At 44.6% G+C, this 24,425-nt stretch overlaps 1 protein-coding gene across 10 annotated transcripts in view; it reads right to left on the bottom strand.

The window, feature by feature from the left end:
* The window catches only part of ADGRB1 (adhesion G protein-coupled receptor B1), a 280,813-nt gene that overhangs the window by 9,245 nt on the left and 247,143 nt on the right, over positions 1-24,425 (bottom strand). For 8 of the 10 annotated variants that reach the window (XM_015617986.3, XM_015617992.2, XM_015617990.3 and 5 more), the window contains 6 exons: positions 15,418-15,589; positions 14,112-14,207; positions 11,474-11,528; positions 7,206-7,882; positions 6,543-6,578; positions 5,825-5,929 (listed from right to left, as the gene is read on the bottom strand). In XM_015617986.3, coding sequence (XP_015473472.1) covers positions 5,825-5,929; positions 6,543-6,578; positions 7,206-7,882; positions 11,474-11,528; positions 14,112-14,207; positions 15,418-15,589 — 1,141 coding nt within the window. The remainder of the gene's footprint in view (positions 1-5,824; positions 5,930-6,542; positions 6,579-7,205; positions 7,883-11,473; positions 11,529-14,111; positions 14,208-15,417; positions 15,590-24,425) is intronic. The other 2 variants (XM_015617989.3, XM_015617994.3) reach the window with 1 other exon arrangement.

Raw genomic sequence — 24,425 nt, 5'->3', positions numbered from 1 at the left:
AGCAATTAACTCCCAGGGAGCAGCAGCAGCGTTGGAGATGTTAAACCCTGAGAACACAGATCTGCACAGGAGAAATAGTTCCTGTGTAGTACAAAGCAGCTTGAAAATTACTGCTACCCTGCTTTAATGTGAAGAACTCTCAGCTACAAGAATTCAGACCTGGGTAACTGTGTATTTAGGAGGAAAATGGGGAAGAAATTGCATGGTGGAACCTGCAGTCTGCCAGGCAAAGGTCAAGCTTTGAAAGGGAGAAACAAACTTGCAGCAAGGTTATCCAACAATGAGATTTTTTTTTTCTTTTTTTTTTTGGTAGCAATTGGGGAGGTAAAGAAGGAGTCAAAGTGATGGGAGTGATTAGGAAGGAAGAATTCTGCTGTCTGAGTCAGTCCCAAGCTAACATTCCAATATACATCCAACATCTCCCTTATATAAAGAGAGATTTATAATCCACGTGGAAGCCACTCACTGCTTATTGCAGCCTTAAAAATGAGGGTTTGGTGCATCCCAGACACCAAGAGAGCTTTAGATTTTCATCAGGAAGCCTGGTGGGGCGGGCTGGGTATTTTGATGCAAATCCTGCTGTGGTTGTCTCCAAGTCTTTGGTTCCTTTGATGCTTCCTGGTTGCAAATAAGCTGTCATGGGGGATAAATATTCCACACACACAGAGCTCATTCAGTTTTCTGCTCAGGGGCTACAGCAGCTTCCAGTTTGGTCTGGGATTAAATGGAAGGGCAACAGTGTGAAACCTCTGCAGGTTTGGGAGGGAGAGCACAGCAAACCAGCTGCTCCTGAGGTGCTATTTTTAGATTCTTCCGTCTCTTCAGGTGGACAGAGAAAATCTGTGCCAAATTCCAGCAAGAAAAAAATCCTGCCTACAACCCCAAAACTTCCTTCTGAGTTAGGAAAAATATCACCTCCACCTCCCTTGCCTCACCTCATGTTGAAGACTTCGAGGGAGAAAAAATTTACCACAGAATATCCAGAAAGGGAAGGGACCTGCCAGGATCATGACAAGGTCATAGAGATCCATCAGTGCATTAAAAGCTTGACTTTTCAACTTGGCAACCATCAGATCTTGCTGGATGTGATCCTGCTCCTATCTTAATTCCCTGGTATGGAAAAATTAACTTTGGGAAAGCTTGTCTACATCTCTGATCAGTCCCTACAGCCACAAACCAGAGAATCCCAGAACGGTTTGGGTTTGGAAAGGATCTTAAAAAATCCTCTTGTTCCAGCCCCTGCCATGGGCAGGGACAGCTTCCACGAGCCCAGGTTGCTCCAAGCCCTGCCCAACCTGACCTCAGACACTTCCAGGGATGAGACATCCAAAGCTGCTCTGGGCTGCCTGTGCCAAAACCTCACAGGGCTGAACTCTCTCCCAGTATCCCAGCTCAATGTCCCTCCTTCAGCTTAAAGCCATTTTGAGTGTGACCACGTTTTTCTGCTGCAGGGAATGAGGTGGCCAGGGCTTGAACATGGATCCTGCTGGAAAATGTGATTTCAATCAGGAGTAGTAGAGTGTGCCTCCAGTGGGAGCATTTCAGAGTTGAGGTACAGACAGAAGAAACTACGTGTCCCATGGAATAAACTTTATGTAATAAACTGGAAAAGAAAATAGGGAAAAATCCGTATTTATTCCCCAAAGAGGGGCAATTCTTTGATATTGTACTCTGAGGCTCAGCTTAGTTCACCAGTAGGGATGTGCTTTGGTTTCCAGCAAAATAACTGCAGTGAAACAATAACTGTGGCCAGTGCCACATCCCTGGGAATGCCTGGAATATGAGCAAGATTCAGACCTGACTGGCATTCCAGGAACTATCCTGCTTCCCATAATTCTCTGACACACCATCCCTACTCGTTAGGAATCTGATGGCAGTGGGGACACCCCAATCCCAGCAGGATGTGGATTAGGAGTCCTCAACCACAGGAAAACAGAATTCATCCCCAAATCTCCTGCCACTTAAAATCCCCTACAACTCCCTGGAAGGAGGTTGGATCCAGATGGGGGTCAGTCTCTCTTCCCAAGGGACTGGACAGGAGGAAATGCCCTCAAGTTGTGCCAGGGGAGGTTTAGGTTGGACATTGGGAAAAAATTTGGTTTGAATATTGGAACCAGGGAAGTGGTGGAGTCACATCCTGGGAGGAATTTTTAATTTGGGACACAGTTTAGTGGTTGGACTTGATGATTTTAGAGGTCTTTTTCAACCTTAATGATTCTGTGAGTTCCTGACTATGTTTCCAGCTCTGCCAGTAACTTCTCTGGGACTGCGAGCAAAGGACATTTTTCTTTATCGAGTGTACACAGAACTAACATTTATCCATCAAGTTTCCATCTGTCAGGATACCTAAAAAGGAGGAACACCTGTGCTTGTATAAACCTTTGTGTCTTGGCTGAAAACCCCTCAAAAAGAGGTTCTAAAAATAATATTCTACCCTTGAAGTTGGAGAAATTCTTAACAATAAATAAATATGATGGTTGAATTTTCCCCCCTTTTTCCTAAAGAGACTGAAAGTCTGTTCCTCCATCCCATTTTTCTCTTGGTGTTTCCTTAAAATCTGACAATTCAGGAGTTCATGGGAAAGGAGCTTTGTGTTGAGTGTGATTCAGTAAGTGCACTGCAGTACCCTGGGGATGGCATTTACATTAAAATCCCTGAAAAATTGATCCCTAAAAATGGCCAGCACCATTCCTAGGAATCCCCACAGGATGCCTGTCCTGTGCAGACATTCAGTTCCAGTTTCATCAGCACTTTTCTGACTTTGGAGCTGAGGGAGGAGAGAGGAACAGCAAGGTCAGGATAAGCATCCTATCCTGGAAAGGACTGAGGACGATGGCACACGCTGCCAGCAGAGGTTGGGAAAATGCCAGGCCTGGGGAGAGAGACTTGGGAGCTTGACTTTGTGGTTGTTTATTTAAAAGGGAAATCGGAGAGAACAGCAATGCAGGCAAATGGAGCAGACACAGGAAATTTCCTTTCTGCTCGGGGATGAGGAAAGGTTCAGGGGTACTCCAGGGTCCTGATGACCTTGTTCATGCCCACGAGGCACAGAGCTTTCTGCTGGTTAAAGAATGTTAGGATTCATGTCATGGAAGGGGTTGGGATAGGCCCAGGATGCTCTGCAATGCAAATGAAAGCCAGACTTACACTAAGGTTTGTTTTATCACTGCCACCAGAAGAAACACTCCATCGTTTTATAACCTAAACGTACATAAAAGAGAAAGCATTCTTTTGTTGTTCCCTTAATCCCTGTTATCTGCTCCTTGCCTTCTCAGGGTGAGCTGAAGATGGGGCCTGAGCTCCAATGGAGTCCTCAGCAACAAATGGTAGAAAAAGGGCTGGAAAAAAAACTATTTATTTAAATTTGCATTGCTTTGGATGTTTTGTAAACCAATACCCACTCCTGACTTGCCAGTCCTGCTCTTCACAAACTCCCCCTCTCCTGTTACATCCAAGGGAAAATTCCCAACTTGAAAAAGATTCAGTCAATATGCAAGAGCCACCTTCAGAACCTCCTTCAGCAGCTCAAAGCTCTTTGATGCTGACAGCGGCAACTTTAATTCTACATAGATGTATCTCTGAAATGCTAAAACCTTCCCAATCTATAAACCCCTCCTGCAAACAGACCACAGATTAGCTTTTATACCAGATTTAAGCATTTTTTTGGGTTAACAGCTGTGTCATACTGAAATAAGTGCAAAAAAAACACCAAAACCCAGAGAGGTGACACTGAGACACGCTGGGATTCTGGGCCAGGCAGGATTCTTTGATCTGAACCTGGAGATCCAGTGGCTCTCACTCTGTTACACTGGACAGCCCACAATGACACCTTGCCACACGCAATAAAAGCAGGATTTTCTGGGCTCAGCATCTCTGGAGCTCAGCACAGCAATGCTGTGAGGTCAGAACACAGAGCAAAGGCTCTGTAGGGCTCTGCTTGCCTCCAAAAAAACCCCAAACCTCTTGTTCCATCGCCCTCTGAGCTCTGCTCTTCCCTCCAAGGGAGCCCCATCCAAATAAGCCCCACCAATCTGCCACATTGCAGGGGGTGCAACATCCTGGATCTCTCTTAGGATCGTGGAATTGAGGTTGGAAAAGACCTCCAAGATCACTGACCCAAGTGTTAACCTGGCACTGCCAAGGCCACCACTAAACCGTGTCCCCAGGTGCCACAGCTACCTGGCTTTTGAACACTTCCAGGAACGGTGAATCCACCACTTCTCTGGGGCAGCCTCCTCCAATGCTTGGCCTCCCTTTCACTGAACAAATTTTTCCAAATATCCAACCTGAACCTCCCCTGGTGCAACTGGAGCCGGTTGATTTTGTTCTGTCACTTTTTACCTGGGAGAGAAGACTGACCCCCACCTGGCTCCAGCCTCCTGTCAGGGAGTTCTAGAGAGCAGAAGGTCCCCCCTGAACCTCCTTTTCTCCAGGCTGAGTCCTCCCAGCTCCCTCAAGTGCTCCTCCTCAGACTCGTGCTCAAGACCCCTCCCCACCTTTGTTGTCCCTCTCTCCCCAGCCCCTCAATGTCTTTCTTGTCATGAGGGGCTTTGATTACAAATCACCAAGAATTGCAATAATCAGCTCACCTTGCCTCTCTCCTGAGTGCAAGGAATTCAATTTCTCACTGTCAACCTGGTTCTGCCGCTTGTTTTTCCCTTCAGCTGGAGCTGTAAGAATTCCTTGTAGCCCTTCAGTCCTTGCCCAGCTGGCTGAGACACGTGGAAGGTATCATCTGCCTGCTCTTCCTTATTTTATTATCTACAACACCAATTATTACAGAGGCTCCTGATAATTTTTTTTCCAGTCTCAGATCTCTGCCCCTATGAAAGGCTGAGGGGCCCTTTCCTAAGTCTGTGTCCTTTAAAGGAATTCCCTTTTCCCTGGAACTTTGCTCCTGACAAGTAAAAACATGGATATCACAGGATCACAGGTTTGGGTTAGAAAAGACAATAAAAATCATCCCATTCCAACCCCCTGCCATGGGCAGGGACACCTTCCACCATCCCAGGTTGCTCCAAACCCCATCCAACCTGGCCTTGGACACTTCCAGGGATGGGGCAGCCACAGCTTCTCTGGGCAACCTGTGCCAGGGCCTCAGCACCCCCAGAAGGAATTATTTCTTCCTAATACCCAACCTAACCCTCCTCTCTTTCAGGTTAAAGCCCCTGCCCTTGTTGGTTGTCACAGTCTTGTCACTAAATGATCTTGCCAAAGTCCCTCTCCAGCTCCTGTAGGGACTGAAAGGCCACAATAAGCTCATCTAGGAGCCTTCTCTTCTCCAGGCTGAACAATCCAAATTTTCCCAGCCTTTCCTCACAGGAGAGATGCTCCAGCCCTTGGAGAACCTTCATGGCCTTGTCTGGACTCAATCATTTACGCATGCTCCTATCACAGGCGATCAGCTGTCACAAATTAACTACATTTAATAAGCTCCAGTTATTACATCACACTTTAAATCCCACTGCTGTGGCCATCCTAAATATCCATCACTGCTACCCTGGCCTCTGCCTCAGCCCCACAAAGGAGGGGAGATGCTTCCCCTCTTTCTGCCCTCTCCACTTTCCCCCCAGATTTCCTCATGGTCACTTTCCAGTTCCTGCCTAGGAGTGGATGAATAGGGCACAAAGGGATGACATGGAAGGGAATGCCAAGGACACAGGGAAAGCGACACCATGGACAGACGTGGGGACAGACATCCTCCTCCCAGGCTGCTGTGTGGTGCACGTCTGTTTTTTTGCAACACGCACAGTAGAAAACCAATTTCCTGCTGTTTCCCGTGTTCCTGCTGGCACCAGAGGGCTTCTGGAAGTGTCTGACTAACCTTGCTGTCCGTTGTTGGAGACTCCTTCTCCTTCTCTGCGTGCTGGAGTTTTCTGTTCAGGTCCTGGAACATGTCTTGGTGACGTTTCCTTGTGTGCATGATTTTCTGCAGCAAACACAAAGGGACACAGGTCAGCAAACCCCGTTCCTCAGGAACACGTCCTCCCACCAGAGTTACACCATTAAATCCCAGCTCTGTCTCCCTGCAGGTGCCTAAAATACCTTCAGCACTTACTGAGGACCCACTGCAGCACTGCCTTTATTTTCAAGGTGAGATGGTGGGAGAAAGTGGAAAAGAATAATTTTTGACCTGAAAAAAACCCTTAAACTTGCAACAGTCAAATTTTTATGCTGCAGAATTTGAGCTTGATTGTTAATGTCCTAAGGAAGGTTTGCTGCCCTTCCTTAACTGATACCTGTCCCCATGGCCAGCCTTTCCTGTTTGTCACCTCTAAATGTGCTCAGAGCTCACCCAAACACGTAGAATTCAGGTAATTTCATTAGAAACTGTTTCACAATCTCATTTTCTTTATCATTTGTGTCTGCATTTTAATTCTATCTTCTGCTCAGAAGGAAATGCAGGATAATTTCTAGAGGGACTTCCCTTTCCATGTATGAGCAGGCTGAATATGGATTTCCTGTGTTCTAGCAAGGGTGAGATAATTGGAGAGGGTGCCTCAAAAAATTTGGAGCAAACATTCAGAACGGGGTGTACTCACCTCGAAATCTAACTCTGCGTACCGGGATTTCCGCCTCTGGGTATTTGGGAGAGAAAGAAATGGGAAAAGGTTAGTAAATAAAGCAGGAAGAGTCTTTTTCCTTTCCCTTTTCCTACACTTTTAATGTTTTTTTTCTGGCTCTTCATGATGGGAAGTGCCAAATATTTAGAGTTATTGAGTCATTTATGCTGAAAGGAATCTTAAAATCTACCAGTTCCAACCTCCTGCCAAGGGCACGGACACTTTCCACTATCCCAGGTTGCTCCAAGCCCTATCCAGCCTGGATCACTGGGGTTTTCTTATCTGTATCATGACTGAAACCATCAAAATGGGATGGCAGAGGATACAAAGGGGAAAAGATAAGGCAGGTCATGTGCCTGGCATTAAAATGAACAATCTTTGACAAATTAACAGGTTTTTTTTTTTTGACTTTGCAGCACCCATAGGGCTAAAAATATTTGATCCAGCAATGGAATGTGCTCTGGAAGTTGTGACATCACATTCCAAAATACGAGCACACGCCTCTCAGGGTAATATAGCACTGGCATTGCATCCTGGGCTGCATTTTCCCTAAAGTTCTTCTTCCCAACCCCCTGGAGTGGCCGGATGGGAGGGCAGAACACCGCCCCGGGCTGAGAACGACACTGCAATTCCCACACTCACCTCCAAGGAGCTCATGGAGAGGGTGGAGACGGTCTCGCTCTTGGACACCACACCCGAGTTCCCTGAGTCACCCGTGTCACACAGGCTGTTGGGAATCTGTGACTCGTTGGAGATGTTCTGTGGAGCCAGCTGCTGCTGCTGCTGGATCATGGAGGAACCCTGCACCTCGCTGCACGCCATGGTCACCGGCTCCCGCGGCGGACTCTTGACCACAAAGCCGGGGTCGGTGGCCATGCTGAGGTGGATGAGCCGTGTCTGAGGCATCTGGTCGATGTTGATGCTGTACTTGCTCTCATCTTTGGGTTTGGCCCTCAGGGTGGATGTGTTGGTGGGAAGGATCACGTAGCTGGTGTCCATGGTCTGCTCTTGCGCCCGCGAGAGCTCCGAGTCCAACTTCTTGAAGATGTCCCCGTCGCAGATGTAGATGGATTTCGGTGGCTGGTTCTTGTCCTTCTTCAGGGTGAGGGAGTGGTTGCTGAACTCGTTCAGGTTGATGGCCCCCAGGTAGTGTGGGGAGCCCTGAAGGTGCATCTTGGAGACGTTGGCTGGAAGACTGTTGAAGTTGGATGAGCCTTTCTGGTGGCTGAGCTTCAGTTTCTCTTCGTCGGGCAGCGACGGGCGCTTCAGGGTCCCTGTGATGGTCGAGGTTCTGCACGTGGTGATGTCTTTGTTCAGCACTGGGGAGACAGACAAGCGTCCTCAGCACCTCACCTGGGGTTCTGCTGACACATCCAGACACCTCCCACAGCCACTCCCCACCAGCACCTCTCCCAAAGAGGCACAACGGTGTTTAAAATTATTTGTATTTTTAAAATCCAGGATACTGAAGGCAAAATTAGAGGTAGGGAGGGAAAAAAAAAACTTTGTTATTTTGGGACAGCTCTCTGGGATGTGAGTTCTCCAACACAACCATGGCCAAAACTCCCATCTAGGCCAACATATTGATAACAACATGTTGAAAACCAAAGAGATTTTTAGATATTTAGTACATCTCGTATATGCATGTATAAATGAAATCTATACAGTATTAGCCTGTGGAGTAGAATTCTTTAAAATAAAAAGTTGCTTTTGTGTAAAAAAATTATTTTGGTTCAGGAAATAGCTGAAATACAAGATTATCAATGATTCATACACCCATAAAATCATCAAATGGCCTGGGCTGGAAGAGAACTTGAAAGATCATTGAGTTCCAGATCCCTTAAAATTTAATTTTTTGTATTAACTCATTAAAATACTTCAGGTTGCTCTTTTCCCTCAAGTTCCAGTGTCAATAAATTGATATTTGGAAACACACTGTATTTTGTTAGGAATTTCAAACTGCTCTCCAAAAAAATCTTACATTCCAGTAATCATGGTAAGGCTTTTGTGAGAGCTCATTATTTAGCAATTTTCGATTTCCCTTCAGGAAAGCAAGTGGTGATGGGAATATTCCTTAAAAAGAGAGGAAAACTTTAAACTGAGGAGAAAGTGAACTCGTCATAAAGGACAATTGGACACCAATTCCCACACAACACTGTCCACAAAAAAAAAAAACCAAAAACATTTTCCCCTTTTCCAGGTATTTGCCCCCTTTCCAGACATAACAATCTATTGATCAGTTAATTTCAGGCTGCAACAAAAATCCTGGGAAAATAATGACATCAACCTTGATGTATCCATTGGGTGGGAAATCAGAAAATCGTGGGAATCAGACTGTGGGGCAGGGACAGTGTTGTGGGCTACTTACCCGGGATTTCAGCACAGGAAAAGAGAAAGAAAGGAGGAAATAAAAATAGGTAAATGGATCTTTTTTTAGGACCATGGAGAAGGATTTTTGGGATGAGCTGACATTATTCAGCTGCTCCATGTGTGACAGAGGTGGGATGTGGGCATCCCATGGCTCTGAGGACACACTGATTTTCCTACCAGCTCCACGTAGGAGTGAGGGAAGATCAAAGCTCACCCCACCCAAGACTACAGATGAGCAGGATGAGCAGGGCACCAAGGAGAATAAAAAGATCTTGCAAAAAGATTTTAAAGCTAAAAAACTCTTGCAGCCACGATCGTCTTGGCATCACTGGGATAAATCAGAGCAAGTCAAACCCTTCCGCTGGGAGTCCCAGCAAGGTTTATTGATCCAGGCTCTTCTCAATGCCAGAAAATAGGTCTGGAGAGGTTTTCACCTGGCAGTCTCCAAGCATGGAGAGGAGTGAGCCTTCAGCACCAAGTCCTGGAGCAAATCCCACCCGGGGATCAATGTTGGAGGGGTTATGAGTGGTCTCAGCCACATCTCCAGTCCACCACAGGAGGGGAGATGGTGCCTCCAGAAGAAATGATGGCCAGAAACCATTGGACAGGTTCCTGTTTTTTATTATTCAGTAAGCAGAGTGCGTGGGATGATGCACCACTCCAAAAGGTCTCTGAAATGAGGTTTATTATTAACCACTTATCTTGGCACAGCCTAATAGCACTTTATGAGGGGAGGAGAATCTCCAGGCAAACAAATACAAATTGTAGAGCTGGATGCTGGCAAAGGAGGGGAAGCTTAGGCTGTTGGCAAGCTGCTGATCCAGGGGCTCCCGCCCTGAAATCACGTGAAACAAATCAGCTCTTTCTCTTTTTTCTGGGAAACTCTATTTGGGATTCAGAGGTGGGGTGGCAGATCCAGAAAGGCTCCTCTAGAGGAGGAATCTGGGGTCTGCAGTGGTTTACAGCTGACAGTGCCTGGTGAATGTTCCCTGAGCATCCCCTCGACTCAGACATGGCCCCACACACACAATTTTCACACACGATTTTTTGGGACTGAGATATTTGGTGTCAGAAGAGAAGGAGGAAGACAAATGAGAAGAGGCTGACAGCTAGAAATTAGATTAGAGAGTGTGAGACAGAAAAGCAGAAAGAAAAAAAAAAAGGACAGACCCTGAAAAGAGATAAATGGACAGAAAGAGACCATGAAATAAGATATCACAGGGGTAAGTGAGATAAATATACTGTGACTGTGATAAGCACAGGGAGAGGGAGTGAGGCAGAGAGAAGGACAGGAAAAGATAAATAAGATATAGATAGATAATAGACAGATAAATGATAGTGACAGTGACAGACAATACACAGAAACACAGTGGCAGGGACAAATGTTGACAGATAGAAATACATAAATAACAGGTACAGCAAGACAGACAGCTGAGGACAGAGATAAATAAGTGATTGCGAGACAGAACGAAAGAGATGAATTATAGATAAATACATTAGAAGCAGGTAAATAAATGATAGATGAGATAAAGAAAAAGATAAATGAAAAGGACAGGTAGATGTTTATAGAAAAAGAGAGAGAGGAGGGGAGAATGAAAAAAAAGCAGGGCAGGGAAAGAACAAGAGAAAGAAGGAAAGAAGACAAGAGAAAAGGAAAGGAGGAAAGCAAGAAAGAAAGATGAATAAAAAGACAAAGAATCTTTGCCATAGTGGTAACTGAACACAGAATGTGCTGTCCTTGGCTTGGGGAGATCCTGGTTTGGGAGATATGAATTATGCAATTTCCAAGCAAGCTGGTATTTCTCTTGCTTGGCAGAAGGGAGAAGTCTGGGAAAATGAAAGCCTCAGTATCTATAAAAGGTAAGAAAAATAACCCCAGCCAATAGGTCAGGCATGCCAGGATGAGGAGAGGACGAGACCTGCAGAGAGGAGCACAGCCAGGGAGAATCCAGGCAGCATAGACACCCCTGGAATTACTGGGAAAAGGGGCTGTCAACTCATGCACATCCTCTGGATCCAAAGGAGCCTGTGTGATGAACACACAGCAGAAAGGAGCAGGCACAGGAAGAGAGATCCAACCACTTCCAGGTGCACAGAGGAGCCTGGAGCCAGGTGGGGTGGTGGGAAGGCTCTCCAGATTCCAGACTTTTTTACAAAGACACCCTTCATGAGCATAGAGCTGCCTGAGGCTGGCGTTCCCCTTGTTGCTGGAACAAAGAAGGATCGCAGTAGGAAGAGATGGATCCCATCTCTTCTTCCTCAATGCTCTTCTCTGCCACCCTGTTCCGTGGCAAAAAACAACTCCTCAGAGGCAAGGTTTTATCTCAGTTAAAATGCCAAAAGAGCTATGGGAAAATAGGAAAAGCAAAGGGAGAATTCAGGGTGTTGCTTTCTTTTGGCCAGGGTTGAAAGGAAAGGAAAGGAAAGGCAACCCACACGAGGACATGCAAGGCACCGAGACACAAACAAAGGAAACAGAAAGGGGAAAAGAAAAAATGGCCTAGTTCAATCCCCAAACCAGGTCACTTGCTGATTCTCACCTGTGATGTGCTCACCTGATCTACAAGCCATGTCCACGTCCTTCTCGAAATCGGTCTGAAAGACAGAGAACACAGAGGATGTGCTCAAAAGGGGATGGTGAAGGACAGGAAAACTTGGAAAATGCAACACTTTAATTAGTGAGGTGGGCACAGCTTTTGCCAGGAGGTTTCGTTTGGATTTTCAAACATGGAAAACACACCACCACGTTTTTACATCTGTTGGCTTTTGAATTTTATCACTGATAAAGCTGGAACATTGCTTTTCAACTGGGCTTCACCTGCTCATCCATTCACTTATTCCTGGGCTGCAGATTAAAATATCTTGCTGGAATACATTTATGCACACTCCTAAAAAAAACAGGGAACAGGTTCCTGGCCCAAACTGTTTGGGATATAAGTTTAAGTGGATTCCCCACCCTTTATTAAAGAGATTTGGGGACCCTGCTGGGAATGCTCCACCCCCACTGGGCCTTCTTGTGATCTGTCACCAAGTCACATGAAGTGGGAACAAGTCTCTGCTTCTGAAACTCTTAACATATAAAATCAATGGCTCCCACAGGCACAAAGGCTGAATAACTTTTTCAAGTGGTCTGTGCAGCCAAAGGGAACTCCTTTCTTCTCCCAGGAGGAGTTAATCCTTTTTCTGAAGCTTTGAGCAGATAACATTTCAAAGAACTGGATAAACTGAGTCACAGCAGGCCGTGAGCTTTCATGGAGTAATGGGGAAGCTGCACACTGGCAAAAGGTAGAAGAGTTCGCTGATTATTTCTGGTATCGTTTCAGAAAGACATTTAACATAACTGTATTAATGTGATGAAATTAAATCCATTTTAATACTGAGAAGAATGTGGGAAAAATCCCCATCCCCCTGGGATAAACACTTTAATATTGGCAGGTTGAGAGCCAAGTGTTTTTGAACTATCTCAGCCATCCTGATGTTAATTTCCCAGTAAATTCTTTGGGATATCAAACAAATCTGAAAAGAACAGAAGAGAAATACGACTGAACTAACATTTGAATGGGAAAATGGGATGACACACAGAAATATAATCTCATTTTCATGATAGGAGCTCCAGAAAAATGCAGCTGAACACCCTGCACTAGGTTCTGCTGATAAACAAATGAAAGACAGAAATATGAAATATATTTATATTTAATACCAGTCAACAAGATTTTGTGGGGAAAACAGTTCTACTCAGCTAAGCTCCCTTTCACTAGTTGAGCAGATTTGGAGATAAATGGAAAATGTAACAGCAAAAATGCCATCCTGCAAAAGCTTTTGATTTCTCTGGTGATTTTACAACAAAATAACATTGCACCCCGCTAAAAATACCAGTGAGGAGTCATCACTCACAGCCAGATTCCGCAGCTTTTTGTGCTGGAATGTGAGGAAAGTGATTGTAAGCTCCCTGCTCCCCCACACACCCATCAGCAGCGCAGGAGGAAATGCAACATTGCTAAAAATCTCGTAGCTGACTCGGAATTTTGCAAGGTGGATGATAATGAATGGAAATGTGGAGTTGTACGGAGAAGCAAAACCCTGAAACTTGCGGCGGCGACAACAGACTGACAAAACCAGGATCCACTTTCTTTCCAGGATGCTGAGAATCTGGAGGGGGTTTTATAAATAATTTGAAGGGAGGTGATTTACAGAGGGAGAATAAAAAAGCTCTGGGTGTTAACTTATGGAAAAGAGGATTGAGACTGGGTGTAATTACGGTGTCTATTGAAGAAGCCAAAGCACCAGGCATGCAATAATCACCCAAATTAGGCAGAGTGAGAACCCGTCTGAAAATGAGAAGACTCTGCATTTACATGAGCAATGAGGTTTTTAGCAAACACCACCGAGGTGTGGTGGAATTAAACCTCTGTTGATGTCCTGACCCCAAGATTGTGCTGTTTGAAATGAGGCCTCGTACCCAGACAGAAACTGCTCAGCACAGGAGTGATGGGAAAAAAAACATCACTGGGTTGTGCTGTAGTTCTAATATTAACCAGTAGCTTTGGGAAGTTGCTCAAATCCTCTGATTCTCCTGATATCTTTATCTTAACCTCTGAAATGAAATGTTTCTTGCATCAACTACATCATAACAGTGGAGCAGATGCAGGGCAAAGCCCCACAGCTTATTCCTTTCCTGTTTGCAAAGGACTTAAACAACAGGACCACGATTTGCAGAGTTTAAACTATTTACAGAGAAACGAAGTATGTTCTTTAGAGAAAAAAAAACCCTCTGAGACAGCATTTTTATAAAAAATACCCCATCAGACTGTGATTAAAACAGTATTAAACTACTACTTCCTAGCTCCAGTCAAGGACAAGGCAGCTTGATGGGGATGAAAAGGTCTGGAAGACATGGGAGGTGTATTGTGGGTCTTTATTTTTCTGGGAAAGAAAGGATCTCACCAAGACCTCTGCAAAACCTGGTGTGAGAGTTTGAGAACCTTAAAATTACAACGCAACACCCTGGATTTGTGTGAAAACGCCCATTTTTAGTGCTGTGTTTGTTCAAGGGAAAGTTTAAAGGAATCAAGAACGGTGAATTCAGGATCTGTGATGGACAGAGCCTTCTGTTTGCAAGTTATGAGTTAAAAATTCCTATAAAGCCCCTACTAAAGGGGAAGTGGGAGATTTCCCTACCATTAGCTGAGCGTGTCCGTTCTGAAATGACCCCCCTGAGTCTCCATTCCCTTCCTCCTGACGATCCACAACCCGGCACTTCACGGCATCCTGGACCTGCAGGAACAGATCGGAAAAGGTCAGAGCCAGACTGACCAAACCACATCGAATTCTGCTGAAATCCAAAATAAAATCAGCTGTTGTTAGATCAAAAGGATGCGGGCCCTGCTTTAGCAGCATCCAGGCATTTCTTTCACATGGTTTATGTGTTACATATTTCACACACTGAGGAGTAACTCAGAGGTTTTCCAGAAATCCTGGGTCACTGCCTAGGTCGTTTCTATTTCCTTGATTTATACAGTCAGGAATAAAAATGTCCTTTATTTTGCAGCTTGCAATATGTTTACAATGGGTGGTCCCGCATTAATCATTTTATTGGTGTCTACAAAGTCTGATAATGATGCTGTAATATAAATCTGGTCCAAACTCACTGAAATAACTGGAAAAAACCAAAAATCTGGGTGACTGCAATGTGAGTTAAATGCAGACTCATATTCATAATGCAATTACTGGAAGGAGTCTCAGCCAAGCCAGTGGTGTAATTCTATTGATTTCATTGGCCATAATTTCATTAATTTTCATAAGAAATTAATCTGTTTTACTTAATTTAAAGGAACTGTAAGAAGATAAAATGAGGATTGAAAAAAAGGTCCCTTCCTGTCTCTGTTATTAATAGTCTCTCCACTCTGTAGGATGAAAAGAATAAAAGAAACATAAAAGATTCGTCCTTTTCTTCTCTGATATGATTCACCATTTTAAATCTCCACAGGGAGGCTGAAGAGAATTTCCTCAATTTCCTTGCCTGATTATTGCTGGCTGCACTTCCTAGCTGGAATATCAAGGTGTTAATGCCAGCACAGATTTCATCCTGCAAATCTCAGTGCATCTCTCCTCTCTTGAAATCACACAAATTACTTCCTTAAGGTGGCATTTTTGGAGGTGGGGTTGTGAGCAGTCTGGAAATGGGAATTTTGGTGGTAAACAAGCAAAGCCTGACATGTTATCCCATCTTGATATTGATAACATTGAAATATGAATATCTTGATATTCATATCAATTGAAATATTGATATTTGGTTGCCCACCAAACTCTACGTTGATTCACCCTTCCCTCTGATCAAAAATGGTCATTTTTGTGGTTATCATCTCACCAGTGGAAAAAATTTTGTAGGGTTAGAGAAGTTATCAAACTGGCTGGGCACTTTTCCAGGTGATTTTAATGAGAAATAATGTTAATTATATAACAGATAACGACTCCTCCCTCTCACCTCCCGCCTGAGGATGCAGTGGACCATGACGATGACAAATCCCTCCAAGGAGTCGAAGACTGCGAAAAGGATCTGGAAAAGCGCCGAGCGCCGGTCAGTGATGGCCAGGACTGCGGACATCCAGGTGAGAGCCAGCAGGGGCAGGACCACACAGGAGCTCCAGAGGGATGCCCTGTCAAGGCAGAGGGAAAGAGAGCTCAGCTCCAACTCACCCACACCCAGGTGGGGTTTTAATTCAGCCTCCCCACCCCACCGGGCTGCGGAGGGTTTCTCCAGCCAACATTTCCGTGTGGGAGACCTTTCCTGAGCCCTTCTCCCAGGGAAGCAGGAAAAGGCTTTGCACACTCACGCTACCCAAACAGGGGGACAACTTCCCAACGGTGCAGTCATGCATAAAACTGGAGGTGGGGAGGAAGGATGCGGATCCCTCCCTCCCCCTTCCACGCCCTTCCCGCTCTGCCCCTAATCCGCCACCACGGCTTTTCCCAAGGGAAGGAGACAAAATACAATCACTGCAGGTTGCCAAGGGGGAGGGGAACAGTTGCAGCAGAGACTGGTCTGTCACGATGGCTGTCGGCACTCGGGTCACAGACACTTGGACTTCCACAGCACATGGAAGACACCAACACTGGGACGGGTCACGCTTTCCAGTGACTCAAACGGACAGGCAGAGAGCTGATGTGCAGACTGAAATATTTGTATTTCTCCTTTAATCTACACATGATGGCCTCCACGACACTGAGAACTAAAACCTGGCCTCATTTCCCTGTGGTCAGAGAATTTTCAGCTTTTTTGTGCGATCTCCCCAGACGATGCTTTGGGAAAAAACAGAAAAAAGCTTTTTGTTCCCTGTTTGACAACTCTTGTAAGTTTATTCCTGTGTGGACATTAATTTGAGATTCAAGCCACATCTCCATCCACAAGACAGAAAGCTGGGCAAAACAAGTTTTCTGTGCTGCTGCCCCAGGAATCTCCACTTTAGCTGGGAATGATGGCCCTGCAAATGGGAAAGCAGCTCTTTTCCCAAGGACTCTTTTGGCATCCATCTGGCCAACCAAAAAAAAAAGATCCCAAACAATTTTAACAGCTGGCTAGAGAGATTTTAAGCTGTCGCTCATCCCATCTGCTTGGGAAAGTCAGAGAAGAGTTTCTCTGTGGGTTTTTACCTAACAAACCAGAGAAGGCCTCGAATAACAAGTGGAGCTACAAATAAACCTCCAAATACAAACAAATACAGGCAAGACAAGAAATTACAGGACAGATACCATGAAACACGTTTTGCAGTACTTACATTGGACTTGCTCACCATTTCCTGATCTATGACCAAGGGTTCTATGTTTACTTGCTGGTTAGCTCACAGACCTTAGGGAGAGTTTTACCTGAACAAAGCTGGAGCTTGAATACAGGTTTGGACATCAAGATAGAACGCCCTGGCTTCATTAAGGGTTTTTCAAGGATTGTTACATCAGTTCTGCAATGACCACACACTGAAGTGACAGTTTATTTTTACAGTCAGAATGAGACCCTGTTTGTAAATATTTCTACAGCCTGCCCACACTCTGATCTGTTCCATCATGGAATTATTAAGGAATTTAATTTACCTAAAGGAGCAGGGAAATGGAATTATTTTTCTTCTTAATTACAACAAGCATTATGAGACCTCTGTGCAAGGTAATGGCCATGACATAATCTGATACCTTGTAATTTTATCTTGGATGGCAAATGCTACTCTTTAATGCTCAATACGAACTATGATTTTGAAGCATTATAAAGAAATACCAAAAAAACCCCAGTAGACAGCCCTCAACCTAACAACTCTGAAAGAGGAACTACTTATTCCAGTTCTCTGAAATCTGCCTCATTACACTGAAATCTCTCTCTGCTGTCATTTGTGGTGGTGCCTTTATAAATCTGGCTAAGCAGCAAGTGCATGAAAGAAAAAATCTGAGAGGCAGAAAAGCTGAATGGAAAGCTAAGATTTGGCAGAGAAGGAACCTCTCTAGATGTGTCTTCCATTCAAGGATCAGCCAAAACAACATGGCTGAGTAGACAAAATAATTACAGCAGCAAGGAGAAACCATAAAATTCAATAAAAGCTGCTGGAAAAGGTCTGCAAGAGACAACTCTGTTTCCTGGAACTATTTGGTCATCCAAAACACTCTTGGTACACCCATTCTGCAGATGTTACTGCCACCAATGTGCAACAGGAAACCCGGCAATGGACCTGACCCAGGTCTGAAACAAACATCCAAATCTGGGTGGGTTTTCCATTTTTGGAAAGAGCTGCAGACGCATGATGACAATGACCTGGATCTGGGTGCCAGACTTAGATGTGGATTTGTGGTTTTCAGGGATGCTGCTGAGAAGGTAAATTATATGTAAATTATGTTTCTCTTCAGCAAATGGTCAGATTTGAATCCACTGGCTTCAAAACCTACTTTAAGAATGAATTGTTTGAAGTCAATTTGCTCTGCCCTTCCAACCAGATGATAAAAACATCATCTGCCCTTCCAGATCAGCTGATGACCGCATGTTCAGCTGGATCAAATCAGGATTTTCTGAAGTTGTGCTGACTTACACCAGCTCAGAGTTCTGCTCTCTTTGTGATTCACCTTCCAGATGCCTTCTCAACAGCACTCATCCCTTAGAAAATTGATGGAAATTCTGCTTGCTACTTAAATGCATCATCTTTATTCTCAGGCAGCAGGTGGCAACAGGTCACAGGAAATGGAACTCACTCTAATTTCACTTGCAGGGCTCTGCTTAGGTTTTCGAAATATTAAACTCCAAACTAAAAGTTCCATTAAAGAAATCTGGTAAGGACTGAAATTTCAGGTGAAAGCTCACGGAAAGACAAGTGGGTTTTCTGTGAGACTGCCCTTAATTCTACTTGCCGTGAGCTGAATTCATAGCAGGACTCATACTTCTATCACCTTCCCACCTGTCCCTTTTTTCAGGAGGCACAGGGAATCCTTAAAAGATCCCAGAATTACTTATAGGACCTAAGAAATATCATTTTAGGGTGCTTATCATGGGATGTGACATGAAATGATCAATGGTTATAGAACGACATTGTGACCACCTAATGGCTTTTCATGGATTAGCCATGATCAATAAATCCATTATTTTTATTGCTTGGGACAAAGAAATTAGCTAGCAGATCCTCTTATTTATCCCATTTATGACAGCCCTCAGGACAAGTGACAGCAGCATCCCATCTGCGGTTGGAAAAAGACCTCCAAGATCGAATCCGAATCTTTTCCCAGCACTAAACCATGTTCCCAAGTGCCACATTTACACAGCTTTTAAATCCTTCCAGGGATGGGGACTCCACCGTTTCCCTGGACAGCCTGTGCCAATGCTTGATCATCCTTTCAGTGAAGAAATTTTCCCCAGTATCCAACCTGAACCTCCCCTGGTGCAATCTGAGGCCATTTCCTTTCATTCTGTTGTTTGACAGGAGAAGAGACCAACCCCAACCTGTCTCCAACCTCCCTTCAGGGAGTGATAAAGTCCTCCCAATCCTCCTTTTCTCCAGGATAAACCATCCCAGCTCCCTCAGCCACTCCTAATGTGCTCTAAAAGATGGGATCTACCATGGGAAACACTCAGCCTTACGAAAGCACACACCAGATCCTGTCCTGGCAGCAAGGATTTGGCCAGAATTAAAATAATCTATCTGTGGTTTTGTCCTTTATGTGGTTGGAAGCATGGGGAATCTTTTTCTTTTGCAAAAGAAGCAGAATAAATGGATTGCACTTAGAGGAAAGCAATGGAAAGAGCAAAAAGAATGGGTTTGGAGATAAAGATCTACATGAAGAAAGATGAAGAGTCCTGCACCCTGAGAAAAGACAAGTGCAGGGGGACACACAGGACATGCCAATAAAGATGTAAAGGGCCATTAGGAAGGGCAAAGTGATCAATTCTTTTCATTACTCAACCCTGGCAGAGCAGCAGCAACTTAAAGATGCAGCAGAAGGAAAAAAATCACTTTATAATTCAAAAACAGCTCCTGGATTGGAGCTCTGAAAAGGGAATTGGTCGCTGGACTCAACACATAATGGATGGCTCCTTACACACCAGCGCTTCTGCTGCAGGAAAATCACAGCACAGGGATTATTTATTTATTCTCTCATGCTTCTCTGCTCCTCTGACTTGTATTCACAGAATTACAGAATCATGGAATGGTTTGGGCTGGAAGGGACCTTAAAAATCATCTAATTCCACCCCACTGCCATGAGCAGGGACACTTTTTGATAGACCAGGCTGCTCACAGCTCCATCCAACCTGGCTTTAAACACTTTTTAATCACTTAAAAACTGTCACTCCCAAAAGCAAGAGTGTTGTCCAAATTTTAAGGACACTCGCAGAGCAAATCCCCTGTAACTCAATGCCCACATAACCGAGATGGGAAACCTGTAACTACAAAAGAGGGGAAACTCTGCTTGCTCTTCCCATTCACAGACAAAAGAGAAACACCTGCTGTGATTTCTATTTTCCTCTAAAAGACGATTCTACTCCCAGCAGCTGCAATATAAGTAATAAAATTAAGGGAACAGGAAATCAAATGCCTTGAAATTGTCCTGAGCACCGGGTCTGGCGGAAAGTGTTCATAGTGGGGGGTTTGGAATGAGATGAACTTAAGGGTCCCTCCCAATCCAAACCAATCTGTGATGATTTTATGACACGAGACAGGCAGGTGATGAGGCAGCTGTGGCCAGACTGCTTCATTATTCACCTTTAATTAAGTAAAGTGTTCTCTCAGAGTCCAACAAGGACTTGCAGGATCCAGGTATTATCCCCAGGTAAGGAAAGGATTTCAAATTCCTTCAAGCATGAGGATAACACTCTCCTGAGGAACGGTCTCCTTCCCAGACCAGCCACACATGGAAGCACTGACTCACATTAATCCTGGAATTACAATACAGGCAGAAAATCTGACATCCATGACTCCCTAAAAGGATATTGAGCCACGAAAAAGGGCAAAACTCTTAAATGGGAGATTTGACATGTGAATTCCTAAGGATTTAAGAGGAATGATGATGATAAGGGTCACAAGGAACGCCTGATATTGGGTCTTGGGTGGAGTGCCTGGAAAAATACACTGTGCCAGGCTTTTAGTCTTGGGCCAATCTCTTCCCCTTGGTCAGAGCCTGAAAATCCAAATTTCCAATGATCTGCTAGGCAAGAATTCATAAAACCATGGAATGGTTTGGGTTGGAAGGGACCTTAAAGATCATTTAGCTTCAACCCTCTGCCATGGGCAGGGACACCTTCCACTAGACCAGGGTGCTCACAGCTCTGTCCAACCTGGCCTTGGACACTTTCAGGGATGGGGCATCAACTTTCATCCATCCATCCCTCCATCCATCATCCATCCATCATCCATCCATCCATCCATCCATCATCCATCCATCCATCCATCCATCCATCCATCCATCATCCATCATCCCATCCATCATCCATCCATCATCCCATCCATCCATCCATCATCCATCCATCCATCCATCCATCCATCCATCCATCATCCATCATCCATCCATCCATCCATCAATCCATCCATCCATCCATCATCCATCCATCATCCGTCCATCCATCCATCCCTCCATCATCCATCATCCATCCTCCATCCATCCATCCATCCATCCATCCATCCATCCATCCATCATCCATCAACCCTCCATCAATCCATCCATCCATCCATCCCTCCATCCATCATCCATCCATCCATCCATCATCCATCCATCCATCCATCATCCATCCATCATCCATCCATCCATCATCCATCAACCCTCCATCAATCCATCCATCATCCATCACCCATCCATCCATCATCCATCCATCCATCTCCCATCCATCCATCCCTCCATCATCCATCCATCCATCCATCCATCATCCATCACCCATCCATCCATCTCCCATCCATCCATCCATCCATCATCCATCTCCCATTCATCCATCCATCCATCCATCCATCCATCCATCCATCCATCAATCCATCCATCATCCATCCATCCATCCATCCATCAATCACCCACCCATCCATCCATCCTCCATCCATCCATCCATCTATTCATCATCCATCCATCATCCATCAACCCTCCATCAATCCATCCATCCATCCCTCCATCCATCATCCATCCATCCATCATCCATCCATCCATCCCTCCATCACCCATCCATCCATCCATCAACCCTCCATCCATCCATCCATCCATCTCCCATCCATCCATCCATCAACCCTCCATCAATCCATCCATCCATCCATCCATCCATCCATCCATCCATCCATCCATCCCTCCATCATCCATCCATCCATCCATCCATCTATCTCCCATCCCTCCATCCATCCACCCATCCATCCATCCATCCATCCATCCATCNCCATCCATCCATCCATCCATCCATCATCCATCCATCCCTCAGCACTCCCTGGTATCTGCAGTGGATTCCCTCGTTCACAGCAAGTACCAAGAAAAGCCAAGCCCCTGAAATGCATTTTGCATATCAGGTAAAATAATTTTCACAGGTAGCAAAGACAAATTAATCAGAAGGCAACATTTTGCAGCCTGAGGGTGCCCTACAGGCAGCAATAAACGGGAGGAAACGTGGGAACAGAGGTCCTCCAATGGCAAAACCTGCCCAGGATCTTCTTCATCACAGCCTAAAGAGAAGGATTCATTTAACCCACACCTGTCAAGTCCAGCTAACACCTATCAGGTCACAGAAATCCAAATATTTCCATTTATTATTGCCAAGGTCAAGAAATGGCATCATTTCCAATACTTATTTTTCCACTTGTGTCACTTTTCTCTCCCATCAGTTCACTCTATTTTCCCTCCTTTACACATCCCCTTCTCTGACCACAAAGATTTCCAAAAGCCAAGAAAAACGGTCTAAAGGATCTATTTCTCACTCCATGCTTTCCTAGAAATAAACCTCTGGAACCTACGGGAGGGAAGCTGGGGAGGCGATGAGCAACAAGGCAGGAACACCTTTGATGTGCTCTGCAATAAAAAATTGTGGCTTATTCCAGGTCAGGGAGGAGCCAGGAATCCTCATGGCATTTAATCCACATTTCAAGACTCCAAAACTGAACGTCAAAGCTGCTGCAAAGTCTGGGAGGAGGAAGCCCAGCAGAAGGGTGGAAGTGGCAGTGGCATAAAGCATAATCAGAGTTTTGCCTTTTTGGCAACCTCATTTATAAGAAATTTGGAGGAGGAAAACCAGGAATTGTTCAGCTGCAGGATGAAGTGGACCACAAGGGGAAATGAGTGAACTTATTTGTGTATTCCTCAGTGTTCCCTTAGCAAGGATAAGAGCACGGGACACTTGAGGACAAACAACAAAATTGATACTGGAAACTGTCATCTGAGGTACCCAATCTGCTGGGAAACCAAACACTAAAAATTCCTTCTACAAGAGCCCTCCAATTTCTATCAATCCACTTAAATTACAGAAGCAGGATGAATAGGAGATCTGGCTTTCATATCTTTTTTTTCTCCTGATTTGGAGATGAATCAGAATTTGTGATTTATCGCAGACCAATGTCAGAGACTATTGGAGAGGGACTTGAGACTGTTTTAACTTTTAAAATTAATTTACTATGAACAGAAAGCCTCTCCTATTTAAGAGTTTAATTTATTAATAGTGAATCTTCTGCTGGTTTAACATTGCTCTGCAGTTACAGGAATCCAAAAAGCAGTGAGCTGCTCATTCCAGACGTGTGGTACACACATCTGGGCCAATTCCATCTCACCATCTCAGCTGGGCCCTGCTGCAAAAGGTGAGTAAACGACCTTAGCAATGAAAAATAAATCGAATTTTGTTCAGTTCTTCATTTCACTGAGAAAACCACAGAATCATAAAATGGTTTGGGTTAGAAGGGGCCTTAAAGAACATGTCATTCCAACCCCCTGCCACGAGCAGGGACACCTTCCAGGTGTTCTTGAGCTGATTTTCTTTTATCTTTCTACATTTTGAGATCTGACATTTCTACTCCCTCTTTTAGTTCATACTAATTAAAGGTAGGAATTTTCAAACTGCAAATGATCTGAGACTGTTTCCCTCACACGTTTTGCATGTACTAATTTAGACATCAAAACCAAAGTGTAGCATCACTTGGATGTAATACAGATAATAAAATTGCCAAAAGGGAAGGAAAAAATACAAACCTTCCCTCATTGCTCTCTCTCTAACCTTAACCTTTGGGAAAAAAAAAAAGCCCACCACATAAATAACAACTATTTCTCCAGCAGAACAAAGCTTTGTCCTTATTATTATTATTATTTTTTTAAAGCTAACTCCGGCGGCATCTAAGAAGAGATTTAACAACATTTGACTTTTGCAACTCAGAGCTATGAAACACTTTAAGATTTTGAGAATTAATTCCAAGTGCTTTCAGGGGTCCAAAAGAGGCAGTCAACACCTATCAAATCAGACCTGCAGGCTTATGAGGTATTCAACTCAACTTCAGCATTTCGTAAGAGGAGAAAAAACCCACTCAGAAGTGATTCACCAACTCACTTAAACCACACTCAGTGCTCTGCAGCCTCTGAGGAAAACACTCAAGCAGGTGCTCAAGTGGTTGACAAAGCTGGGTTTTGGAGTCCCTGTCTAGCACGAGAGTTACTGGGAATCCCTGCTTTAAATCTGGAACTCCAAGAACGGGGCATTAACCAAATTAAACAAATTAAACATGGCTTGTAACGAATGCAGAGTCCCTTTGTCTTCCATGGGCTGCTCACATGCTTAAATTAGGCATGTCAAAAAGCGCTTTTCAGGATCCAGCCCATCAGCTCCAGGGGTGTTGCAGGAGCCCTGCTCTACTCATGGCCCAGAGAATGAGGTTGGGGAGAGCTGGGGGATGTTGGGGAGGTGGGCAGGGCGATGGGGAGAGAAAACAAACACGGGCTGGTGAGTGCAGGGAAATGGAAGAGGGAAATAAAAAAGGAACTGAAAAGTGAAAATCAAAACCAAAACACAAACGAAAAAAAGAAAGTGGAAAG

This window comes from Parus major, chromosome 2 (assembly GCF_001522545.3).
Source record: "Parus major isolate Abel chromosome 2, Parus_major1.1, whole genome shotgun sequence".
Classification (NCBI taxonomy): Eukaryota; Metazoa; Chordata; class Aves; order Passeriformes; family Paridae; genus Parus; species Parus major.
Note: the sequence above shows the minus strand (reverse complement) of the source record. Positions and strands in the feature narration are given on the sequence as shown.